The 12,530-nt window shown below is 37.4% G+C and overlaps 1 protein-coding gene and 1 pseudogene across 5 annotated transcripts; one reads left to right on the top strand and one right to left on the bottom strand.

Moving 5' to 3' along the window:
* The first annotated feature begins 650 nt into the window (after positions 1 to 650).
* On the top strand, positions 651 to 3,076 carry LOC112501744 (phosphatidylinositol-glycan biosynthesis class X protein). Of its 5 annotated transcripts, none has more exons than XM_025105458.1 (6): positions 651 to 886; positions 975 to 1,133; positions 1,351 to 1,465; positions 1,570 to 1,906; positions 1,996 to 2,162; positions 2,652 to 3,076. In XM_025105458.1, exons 3-6 carry the CDS (start codon positions 1,358 to 1,360, stop codon positions 2,943 to 2,945), a joined length of 906 nt encoding a protein of 301 aa, XP_024961226.1. In that variant the 5' UTR covers positions 651 to 886; positions 975 to 1,133; positions 1,351 to 1,357; the 3' UTR covers positions 2,946 to 3,076. The 5 variants fall into 5 exon arrangements, with proteins under 5 accessions (XP_024961226.1, XP_024961225.1, XP_024961224.1 ...); XM_025105457.1 differs by having other exon boundaries at positions 662 to 886; positions 975 to 1,239; XM_025105456.1 differs by having other exon boundaries at positions 662 to 886; positions 975 to 1,254; positions 1,338 to 1,465.
* A 990-nt stretch (positions 3,077 to 4,066) lies between these two features.
* Positions 4,067 to 11,639, bottom strand: LOC112501752 (annotated as a pseudogene).
* Between the last annotated feature and the right edge of the window lie 891 nt (positions 11,640 to 12,530).

Here is a 12,530-nt window from a genome sequence, read left to right as displayed (position 1 = left end):
GGGGGGGGGGGGAGATTATGCAAAAAGTCGGAGAAGTTTCAAGATCATATGTGATTACAGATTAAAATTACATGTGATACAACATATTCAAAAAGACGCAGACGACTTGGTCAACGTAACCAAGGTTGCGGGAAAAGTCGCCGCTCTATAATCGATCAACATAACATGTTTGTATCGTGATTATCTGTTTGTATCACTTATTTCAACTGAATATCAATGTAATTCTATGACAAGAGGCTAAGAACTCAATCAATAATAAATAAGGGGCCGTTTACCTAATGCTTATTCGGGTAAGCATTTGTCAAGTTACGTTACCTTACCGGATGAATATGGTAAAGACCAAGAATCTTACCCGATAAGAGAGAAACGATGACCGAAAGTCTTACCCGGTAAGTGAGAGTGATAGCTCTTACCACGGTTAGTGCGATAGTGTTGAATTTTACGGGTAAGTGATTATCCTAACTATATCATGTGTATCAAAACCTTTTTTCTTTGCTTACTGAAAACCGAGCTTGAAAGGTCCATGTCCATGTCCGAAAAGTTCTGAGCCTTTTGCTTCTCTAATCATTACTGCAAACAAGACTCTGTATCCTATCAAAATAACATTTCGCCTAAACTTCATGGATTAATTGAATCAAAGATGTGAGAAACCACAGTAAAAGAAAAAGAGAAAGTCGAAGGGGGTAATGGTAGGCATTTGATGGAACCAGTGGCTCCATCTTCATATTGGGTAAACATGGGGGCTGTTTTTGCTATTATTCTTAAAACTGAGAACTGAAACACATTTGGAAGCCAACAGCCCAAACTGAGGACGATCTCTTCTCGCCCTGGATCCGTCTTGTATCTGCATCTTGGACTCCGTTGCCCGCCAACGCATAATCGGATGGTTCGTTGATCTCGTTATCGAGTTCTTTTGCTACTAATTCAGGTCGATTGTAATGGGAAATTAATACAAAATTGTTTCTTGTTTTCAGGTTTGAAGAAAATACTTATATCAGAAATCAAGAAAACCAATTTGTAGAAACATATTTGGATTTTCGGCGTTGTCTTATACTTGTTTCTTTTTGGAAGATACGAAATCGGTAGCTGGGTTTTTTGAATAACTCTCTTGTGTGGCGAGGGGTGCATTCAAGGTGTTCGATAAATTGCCTGTTCATTACTTGTTATTGGAGTTGTCGAAGCAATAGGAATTCAATAAATCTGATATTTCAAAGAAAGTAGCAATCTTCAGTTACCATTGTCTGTGTTACCCAAGTAAATGAGAGCTGATTTTAATGTCTTCTCGTCGTAGTTTATGCTTTAGCCCCTTTAGAAACAGAGTTATCAATGGCTTATAGTTTTATTTTTCAGTTGTTTCATGGAATATCGACGTTTCCAAGTCCAGTTTCATCTAAGATTGGGAATCGTATTGTCACTGCTTGCTGGTATTTGCTATTGCAACCATTCCTCTTCAAGTTTTTCTGAGGTGGGCGAAAGTCTGTTTTCTTTCATGTATGTTATGCTGGACCATAATATTTCTTTGCTTATGTTTAATTGTTCCATTGTATGATTTTCTCTTTACCTCTTCAGTTGGGAAGCCGTAAATATATCACAGAAGCATACTTTCAGAAATATGAGAGCTTAAGTGATCGGACTTTCCAAGATTTCATAGCCTATGAGCTTTCTAATGGCTTCTGTGAAATGCTTCAAGATAAACATAATTTCGTGCCAAAATTGTCGGTTCTGCAGCGACGGTTAATTGGTGAAGGTTCTCACCGGCTTCTAACTTCATCCATTAGAATTGAAAGCCAACCAGAAGTTTCATCTAAGCTTCCCTCACTCTTCTGCAAGGCAATAATTGTTGAGAGACTGCCCTCTGGAGTGTTTGCTGATCCTTTTGAGCTAGAGCATCTTACAGAGCTTGGTGGTAAATTACGGTCATTACCCTTGAAGCAATTCTGGTGGCATGGTTCCTTCAAGATTATTTACTATGTTTGTTTTCACTGACTTTTGCAGTGTTTATGGATGCTTCTGCGTTTGGGGACACAGATTTAGAGTTGCCTACTGTACGGGCAAATCGATCTGTTGTTGAGGTTCACATGGATTTGGGCCCTAGTACATTGTTCGGGAACAAGAATGGGTGGGAATTCAACATCGAGCTTCCATTGCACGCACGCTATGCGGTATGTGAATGATGAGCATCAAGTGTGCTTGCACCACACTGTTTATATTTTCTGACATTAACATTTTAGGAAAATATATTTCATTTTCGGGGTAGAATTAATTCATTTTTTATTTAAGAATAAGTAGTTGGCAAAAAAGTTGTTCCTGTAGAAGTTATTCAATTACAAATTTCTTCTTTAGAATAGATCACACTAAAGTCTGTTACTGTGAGTGTTCTTTAATTGTTTTAGGCTACTTCTTTACTTTGAATATGTAAGAAGGATTCTGTAATATTAAGCCTACTTCTCATAACCAATTTGATTCTTGAATCAGTATGTATGTATACCATTTTGTGGAAGGCTTATATTACTCACGATTATATATATTCTGCCTTTTCTTTTGTTTGTTTGCTTATATTGTGTTCTCTTCAAAAAGCATATTTTCCTTCTTGCCTATAAACCAGCAAGGATACTTCTCTGTGTTTGATTCAATTCTACTTATTTCTGCAGCCCTTGGGAGAACATGGTTATACAAAAGCTGAATTTGGCTCTCCTGACTTGTTTGTACGCTGCATTGTGGAAGGGGACGCCCATAACCAAAGCTGTATATTTCCATCAACCAATGATGGTGTTAGATCCACTGATGCTGCAACTATCTGGGAAGTACCATCTGGAATTGTGAAACACACAAAAGTTGTGTCTATGCTTACTTTTGTTTCAGCAGTTGCATCTGCTTTCTCAATTTTCATGGCATGTGTTTATCATTCAGACATTGCAGTCCACAACGGTCATAAACAATCTTAATATGTTAACAGTTCATGTGATATTTATTATTTTCGTTAGTTAGTCACTTACTTGGAAGATTGCACCTGTACACACACATTCAAGCTCTATTTGTTCTTTTGAATCCGTAATTCTACAAATATGATTTCGTCACTATTTGCATGCTGTGTTTGATCAGCAATTACAATTGACTCTAGTGCTGTGTTTATATATTTGCACAATGTATGTTCAATGATGCTACTGTTGTAATGTTCTATGTACTTGGTAAGAGAATCATTCAAGATTATTCAGCTCCTCATTCAAGAATATTGGCACACAGTAGTGAATTAAGCTCCTGTACATCTTGGCAAACAGTTTAAATTACCCTTCTACCAATCCTCTCAAGTGTTCAAATACTTATCTTCTTTGGATTTCTTGTTCTGTTAGTAAGTCTTTTAATCACCGTCATTACTTCTGCAACATCTTGTTATGTAAGATATAGAAGTACGCATAACTGTAAAAAATTTGCCTTCAGTTTCTTAATAGTACCCTTGGTGCATGTTGTTAGCAGCTTAATGAGATTAATGGGATTCACAGCTAAGCTATAAAGGACTGTTTGGTAGTGGCTTAATGATATAGAAAGTGACTTACTCAGCAAGCTTATTTTTTTTTGGGGGGGGGGGGGGGTATGCAGAAAGCCAAGTTTATGACAAAGCTCTCCGAAACAAAAACCTTCTCAATCTATACAGACAGGTTAATCCACACAAACAACTTTATCCATACAAGACTTAACGGAAAACCAACCAAACAGCCCCTTACTTATAAACAGGAGTGTTTTAATTCTTTTGATGTTGTCCAGTAACTATACTAAGAGCAGTTCTTCATTATGAAAGCATTGGTAACAGTCATGGGACTCCTTTAGAATAACCACTAGAACAGCAAATGTAAGAATCCAACTTATTGAACACTTGTCGCTATTTTTTAGGCACTTACATCTTTCCTTCTGTGTATTCTTGCATCTGGTTACCTGCTTATATTCAGTTCTCATTTAATCTTCATGAGAGTTTTTTCTGGAAACATCCATGCACGAAGCACACAGGACACAGCATCACCAATTTATTTCGGAATAACTCATTTATTTATATCGGCTAGGGACCATTACATAATATGAACACTGAGGCTGTGGGCTCATAGGAAGAAAATATAATAAAACAATATTTTACAAAAAGACAGAGGCTATTTTACATTTCATTCTTGACCACCTTGTATCCTCTCACCCTTGTAATATCCTTCCTCTTTTTTAAACATCCTTGAAGACGTGGGCCGTTGCATAAATATTGATAAATAGAGAAAAGAAAGATAACTTGTTTCCTTTATTGTAAATAATTTCTTGTATGCATTGAAATGATTGAGTTGAGCACTGGGTCGTTGGTTGAAGCAACATGGTGGTACTAGATGCATTTGAGCTGTGGCAGCACCTGCTTGCGATAATCAGCTAGAGCCCACATTGGGTATATATTTCTGTATAATGCATAGTGTAGCATGCAGTTCTTCATGAAGACTCCGGCTATTTCCTGGATTTGGTAGAAGAAGATGGAAACAAGTTAGCAGGGATGAGCCATGGCGCAATTTGTAAGGTTACTCCTTTGTGACTGGAAGGTATAAGTTCTGGTAACAGAATTTGCAAAATACAAGGGAGAGGTTGCTTGCAAAGACTAAATTCACTTCCGCAAAGTTGAGGAGTTTGACACATTGAGGTTCACCTTCTTTAGATACAAGTAAAAACCTTCTTACTTTATTAGCACTTCATCTTCATCAATAGTGCCCACTTTCAAAAGTAAGTGCCTACTTTCCAATTCTAACCTTAATTACGAGATGGATAAATTCATCACTGCCATTTGATTGATTAAAAAGTGTAATAACTACACATTTCTAAAACTGTGTGCGTTTTTCATTGTGGACGTGTATTTTGGATGGAGGGAGTATTACCGAGGAGAAAGTCTTTCTTTTTCTTTCTACAAAACATGACTAGGATTTCATGAGAAAGTATGTTGAGATGTTTGTGTGTGTATTGTGTAATATAGGTATTTATGCAGCTGTGACACCTACTAATAGTAAATTATCAAGTTAGGGAGCAGCTTAATGAGCTTAATGGGACTCACAGCTTATTCGGTCAGCTATACATGACTGTTTCATTGTGGTTTAATGATATAGAAAGTGGCTTATTCAGTAAGCTTCTAGGAGGGAGCTTTATGCAGAAAGCCAAGTTTTTTCCAAACCTGCATCTCCCAATCAAAAAAATACACTCCTTCCATCTATAATAAAACCTCCCAACCAAAAACCTTCTCAATCTATACAGACTGATTAATATACACAGGCAGCTTTATCAATACAGGCCTTAATGGAAAACCAACCAAACAGCCCCTCAGTTTAGAACTATAAGCTCATATGATCCCTGGCACTATGCCCCTCCCCCAGCCACCCACCCACAAATGCATGGTACAGAAAATGTGTCACATCTGTTTTTATCATTTACATTTGGTTCATTGAACTTCTTTTGTGCATACCTGTTGCGGAAAATCACCATTTTCCAACTGGGAATTGATCAACAACTTGGCTGCTCTGTGTAGGGGTGTTGGATCTCTTTCTGCCTACATTTGGACAAATTAATCATGGAGTATTAAAAACTACAAAAGAAAGTAAAAAACTATAATTGCATATAGTTTTTGAATTGATAAACTGACCTGCCGAGAATGAATCAGTCCCATAATTGCCCATGCAGTGTGTACCAAGTTGGACCGGCCTCCTTCCAGGGGTACATATTTCTGTTTATAGAGAAACCAAGGAGAACTATGTTAACCTTGTGACCCATGCCCAGAAGCTGTACTTAGCCATAACTATAATAATTTTGTTTTATTTTATTTATTTATTTATTACTGTTTCTCTTTAACACTTATGTTGTTGTGTTACCTTTTCTGGGCAGGATTTGTAGCTTTCTCCCCAACCACCGTCCTCCAGCTGTGTTTCCAGCAGAAAATTGACAGCCTTCTGTATTGCTGAACAATTTTCATACGTCTTGCCAATTGCTGCCAGTCCTCCAAGAGCAAACCAGGTACCATATGTAAAACACACCCCCCAGTTTCCGTACCTAATATCCACAATTGCCTCATGTTAACAAAAATAACAAGAAAAATGGTTCCAACTGTTCTATAACTCTTATTTATCTGCAAAAAGCAGAAACAAACCAAAAGATCATTGGCCCAGAGGTACCCATGTTAAGGTAGATCTCATCCCAATCTCCCTGGAGCTCAAGGATTCAAGCCTTGAGGAGTGTGTGTGAGTTTTGCCATATATAAATATTATATATACTTCAGAAGGCAGAAACAAACCATGAACCATCTTGCATCTGTATTTTCTCCAGGTATCCACTTGCACCTGTAAGGAAACATTCTATCTCCTTCCTCCTATGTCCGGGGTATAACTTCTTAAACAGAACCAGGGCCTGCATCGCTGATGATGTGCATTCAACATACCTAGTCAACAAGTTTTGTGAGTCTCTTGAAGTTGAGTATTAATATATATATATATATATATAGAGAGAGAGAGAGAGAGAGAGAGAGAGAGGGGTTCTGGGAGGAACACCCTGATAACTGTTCATCTGTACGGTATGTACATGTGCATACAAGTAAAGATGTTTCCTGGTTTCTACATGCACACGTGCATACCGGAAAAATTACTTACAAATACTTGTATGCACATGTGCATATCGTATAGAAGAACGTTACCAGGGTGTTCCTCAATTTTTCATTTTTTTGCATTTTCCCAAAACCTGGCCCTATATATAATATCCAAACAAGATACGAAAATGAGAATTTATGCGGAGTCTTACTCATGCTCAATGACGATATCAGCAAAGAACTCGGTAGGATTGAGAATCTACAATGAAAAGAATACGTTAAGAGTACAGTGTCAAACCCTTGCATCCTAACAAGCAGTTTTTTTTCTGTGACTAAGATACCTCCAACCATTCTGATGATCCTGCTGGTTCCCATGCGGCTAGCCCACCATTTTTGCTCTATAATATCATCAGTCAAATAAAACTTGTTAAGACCACGTTTAATGATTTACAACGGGCATGCTCGAAATAACTCGTTATGGCATCAAGGCTTGGGTTCGCCGCCACGTTAACCCCTATGGCTCCACTCTAAGGCTTGGCTTGCGTGTAACACGTTATGGTGCATTACGACATGTTACGACGCTTACAACGCGTTTATTTTGTAAGGTGTGACTTGAGCGATAAATGATAATTATATGTATGAGACTAAGACTTAAATAAACACAAAAAAGAAACTTAAAAACTAAAACCTTAAATAGGTAAATATTTACTCAAATTCCTCTATACGAAAAGTCGAACACGAATTCTTTGAAAATTGAAAAAAGTAACGAGTAGAGATTCAATTGATTTAATCTCGATTTTGCATACTCTTGATATTTTTTCTTTAAGCTCTATATATTTGGTATCAATGGTTCTTATCTCTTTTTTAATTTATTACTTTATATAAATTTAATTTGTTCTAAAGTATTATTCAAAACACTAACACATACAAGTGTGGGTAGGGGTGTGTGTGTGTATATATACATATATATGCCACCTTAGGACACGCCTAGAAAAATGTCGTGGTCTCGCCGTAACTCGTAAGGCTTGAGGCTTGACCTCGCCGCCACGCCACACACCATTTAGAACCTTGACAACGGGTATTAATAATTTCTGAAATTTGTTATTAAGCTGATGGTATCGTGAACATATGACATGCCATAAGGTTGATATATTAAAAATTTCCATCCTAAGTGTTTCCAAGAAATGGAAATGAAAGCAAATATACACTGACCTGTAAGGAAAGTATTAAGTTGACAGAGTCGTTCAGTTGTTCAGGTTCCATTTTCTCACCAACAATTTCTGGTGGCATCGTTGAGAATAGGAGGCAACACTGGGGATAGACAGTAAGTAGACCATTAGGAGAGGCTCTTTCGAATTTTTGTGATTATGGACAACTGGAAAGATCATATAAATACCTTTAATCCTTCAGCAGTACAGTCTGAAACTTGCCATCCATGGTCTTGATCTGAAAAAGTCCACGACCCTTTAGAGATATGTCGGTGCATGCTTTTAAAGTCACCCGAAGGATTGTCCTTAACCTACACAAGAGTTAAAGGAACAAATAATCAGGATTATATCCAGTAAAAATTACATATTTCTTGGTGTTTTAACTAGTAACTCAAGAATGCATCATAGTTTTAAGCTCGAGACCTGTGAAGCTTTAATAAAGTCATGTCCTTTCCTCAAGGTATATCCAATTTCTTGGGTAAGATCCGTTGCCAGTAGAGCTTGAACGGCAAAACCAGCATCCCACTCTTGACTGCCAAAGCTCTGTTTCGAAATTATAACCGTGAACTCTTTAAAATACTTGATCAAGTAGATTTCATGTATTATGATTTATGAAAATCATGTTTTTCAAAGACGGGTAGTTTTTTATAACCTGCATTTTCATTCCATCTTCAGCAACCCAGATATAATCAGGGATTCGGGCAAGGTGCTTTTTGAAACAAACGCCATTTGGATCTTCAACCCAACATGCAAGCATACACAGTGCCTGAACAATTTGTTCCCAGGAATAAGAACTCTAAACAACAAAGGTGAATTTTTTTCAACACTATATCTTTTTCCTTGCTGCTTTGTAACTATTATCCTTATTGTGTATGTGTGTGGTTTTCTCATTTATATACGCAATTAGTCCAAGTGCCCATTTTGATTTTTTTCTCAGTGCTAAAAGTTGTTCGCATTTATAATCATGCATCTTGGTATCATATGATGGCTCCAAAAATTGAGCATTGTTTCCATGAACTATAGAATCCCTCCTTTGTATTTGTCAAGTTAGAGTTTTAGGGGGATATTAACTCGGTTATCATATAGTTCCATTAGAGAAAGTACACTCAAATGAGCAAAAGCAGTATAGTTGAATGACCAAAGTAGTATTTATAAAATCGTTATAATTCATTTAGACCGTGAGTCCTCTAAACAAGTGTTTTTTTAACCTTTTAAGCTTCTCATGGATGATGGAACCTAAGTGATAAATTAAGAGAATTTTCATCAACAATGTCCTTTTATTTTGTTAGGATGATAATTGTTGATTGATGAATATAAAACTAAAGTTACCACTTAGCATATAAAAAAACCCAACAAAATGATATAAATGAAGCATTCCAAAACATTATGGGAACGGTTGGACTCGCTTTCAATTTGACAAAGTGGAAAGGGGTTATGTGTTAGTTATTAGATCGACTGACCTTTTCTACAGAACCAATTGTGATGTATCGGCTGTTCTCATCTTCATAATGAATATGCTTCATTGTTGTTGCGAGTGCTCTCTGTCGCAATTTATTGAATGGCCAGCGATTTAGTAACGGCTCGGTGCAAATGTAGAGACTATCCCACATCAAATCTTGTAGTAAGGGATGAGGATAGTATAGGTCTTCCTGAAATCATAAGTCGGGTTAGGCTTAGAGGGGGGGTGTTAAGTCACAAATCAGATGTATAGATGGTCAAAAGTTAAAGTTCACCTTCGCACACAAATGTCGTATGCTCTTCCAGTTGATTTCATCGTAGGGTTGTGCATAAAGTTCATCTCTAAGTTGCAGTATCAAAGAAGTAATAGGACCAACGAATCTTTTCCCATATAGGTATGACATTGGCATGTATACCAACCGACAGTAGCACCACATTTTTGCTGCATTTGGAAAGAGATTCTAAGTAGAAAAATATGCACAAAATAGTACATTATGATGGTCGGGTAATCGAATCTGCTAAGACTTGCATTCTTAAGTCGAGGCAAACAGTTGAGACTTCTAGCGTTTGATCGCCTTAGGGACTGTTTGTTTTTGGCTTAATGAGCTTAACGGTCTGTATGGCTTAATGGGTGTTTGGCCATCATAAATGAAAAACATGCATCTAAAGAATTAATGTGATACTTAGACTAAGTGGCAGATTACAAACCAGAAAACCGTAAATCTGTCCAAAGATTTGTACTAGAGAACTGGCTAACCTGGATACATAGGAAGGAAAGAAGGGAGGATCCAGAACTCTGGTGGCATGGGGTTGGTTCCTGCCCACTCGCATACGCCAAGTATCTAAAACAAAGAACCATGTATAAGCATGTTTGATTTTAAAAACTAAAAAGCATATAAACAAAAATTTGCCATAGATTCAGCATCTGAATGTGGCAAATTGCATGAAAAAGTAACATACTTTGTCCTGATTCTTGTTTTGGGTAACGTTTTTCCGAAACCTTCATATTGGTACATGAGATTTGAAATCTCAAAGACTTGAGTACTTGGGTAATTGGTTTAAGCATTAACCGGTTACTATGCTAACATGGCATACACTCAATACTATTTGTTGATCCTGTGAGCCTTTGTCCAAGTGTTTAGTTTGTTTTTGAGAAAGATGTCTTACTGAAAGCCATGTTTTGCCCCACGATGGAATGACAGTGACACTGCCGTGATCTAGAATCCATTTTCGTGCTTTGGTGCATGCACCATTCAGCCCCCCATCGGGTCCTTCTCCTAAGAGACGCATACAAATGTAACTTAGAGTGGTGCAGAACATCATGCTATGACCCTCGATGTGAAATCCCCAGCCCCCATCTTCATTCTGTGAATTTCAAAATACGTGTGTTAATGTTTTTGGAACTTATGTATGTACACATGAGTCCAGTTTCAAAGAGCATCTCCGATCATAACAGTAGGTACCTGATGACAATATAAGTACCGTAGAATTTCTTTTCTATGTTCTGCTGGGAAAACGCTGTTAAGGTGCCCGGTAACATACAAGCAGAGAACCTGCAATTTATTGATCGACACACAATATTCACAATGAATAATGAATAATACATAAATAGTTGGTTCTCAGATTCTCAAAATATTTAGACTTCTGATTTGAACCTGTCTCACAGCCATTAATGTGTACGAAATATAGAAGCTTACCAGGGGCTGCATGAAATACATGGGACCAGCATTTTCGGCTGGCCAGTGACCATCATTAGCTTGCAAGGCTGCAAAGTAGTTCACAGACCTCCTCAACGTGGTTGTCGCCTTTTCGTACGAGATTTCTTCACCATCCTCGACCTTCACCTGGGGTATCGTTTGTCTGAATTGCTTCTCTCTTAAAAACTGCATATCCATATTCATACAACAAATTAGTTCTTATAGCCTTTTTGCTCACTTTTTTACAGGTCAGGACTGTATACATCCCGCCCTCAGACCCTACATTCAAATGAGATATACTGGTTTTGTTTAACCAAATAGATAGTGGTTTGAATTTTGGTTCATAGATTCGAACTCGTCAGAAAGCGAACCTGCATGCGCCAAAGTACGTCACTGCTGGGCTTAACTTCATGGCGATTGTTCCAGAAATCAGCACGAGCTTGTTCAACTTCAGCACGCCCTTCTGGAGTTCCATAGTTTGGATCAAACTCCCATATTTGCCTCCCGACAAAGTTGTTTGTGCTCGACAGGTACGCGTCATTGCCCCCTTCCGCTATTTTCAATCTCCACATTTTCTTTATATCACGCTATAAGCGAATACACACAGAAAACACACACTGAAGAAGAAAATACGGTGTAAACTGTGATAGTATGCCTGTTTATGTGAGGATTTGTTTTCCAAGTGAATAAACAGAATGGCAAGTGCCCGCTTTTATATTCGGAACCAAGAACCGAAAAGAACACAAGCTTTTTATGCTAAATTATAACTCTTTCTTATTACGATGACTTGCGGTCAACCGTTCCATCATTATTTTCTGAGACAACAATGTCAAACTTTATATAGATGTTGAAATCAAGCATCTTTATTACATTTGGTCAAAAAAAGGCATGTTCTTGCTTCTTTTAACATGTCCATGGTCTGTTGTGGAAGTTCTCTGTAGGGCTGAATTCACGCAACCGATCTCTTACTTCCCGCCCCAGAGGTAACATCGTACTGCCCCCAGAACTACTGTATGTGGGATTTACTGGGTTCGTTTGGTTTTTTATTCGGTAACCGAATTATTTGAGAAGTTGTGTTTGGTTTATATGCAAATCCAAGATTAAGGATCATATGGTATGAACTAGATTTTGTACCCATTCTTTTGTCTCCCTTTCATGACTTTGGATCATGGCCCCACCCCACCAGATACATACATTTTCTTTCTTTATGCTGATAAGAAAGTTGAACATGTTCTCATTCAGCGACTATAAGGGTTTTCTTTACCTCTTAATAGTTTAATTAAGAAATAGTATCTGAATCGTTAAAAGGTGAATCTTATTTGGCAAAAAAAATTCTGCCTTTTAATGGTTCTAAAACTCTCTGAATGATATTATGTTTGTATTTCATTTTAGCTAAACGTATAGGTTACCAAAAGAGATTAACGATCAAATAATGATGACAAATAATCTAATTAATAAGAGAAAATTATTGAAATCTTTTTTGTAGCAACAACAAATTGATATGTTGGAGAATATGAATGATACTAATAGATATTTTGTTGACGAATCCATCAATCTAAATACTCCGTCATTTGATGTTGTACTTTA

This window comes from Cynara cardunculus, unplaced genomic scaffold (genome assembly GCF_001531365.2).
Source record: "Cynara cardunculus var. scolymus isolate 2C unplaced genomic scaffold, CcrdV1 Un_Scaffold_509, whole genome shotgun sequence".
Lineage (NCBI taxonomy): Eukaryota > Viridiplantae > Streptophyta > Magnoliopsida > Asterales > Asteraceae > Cynara > Cynara cardunculus.
Note: the sequence above shows the minus strand (reverse complement) of the source record. Positions and strands in the feature narration are given on the sequence as shown.

What these genes read in the sequence shown, in the direction of transcription:
- LOC112501744 (XM_025105458.1), top strand. Translation starts at nt 1,358, where the DNA reads ATGGAATATCGACGTTTCCAAGTCCAGTTTCATCTAAGATTGGGAATC. An exon ending in GCATCTTACAGAGCTTGGTG is followed by an intron (nt 1,907 to 1,995) that starts GTAAATTACGGT and finishes TGACTTTTGCAG; the next exon opens with TGTTTATGGATGCTTCTGCG. An exon ending in CATTGCACGCACGCTATGCG is followed by an intron (nt 2,163 to 2,651) that starts GTATGTGAATGA and finishes TTATTTCTGCAG; the next exon opens with CCCTTGGGAGAACATGGTTA.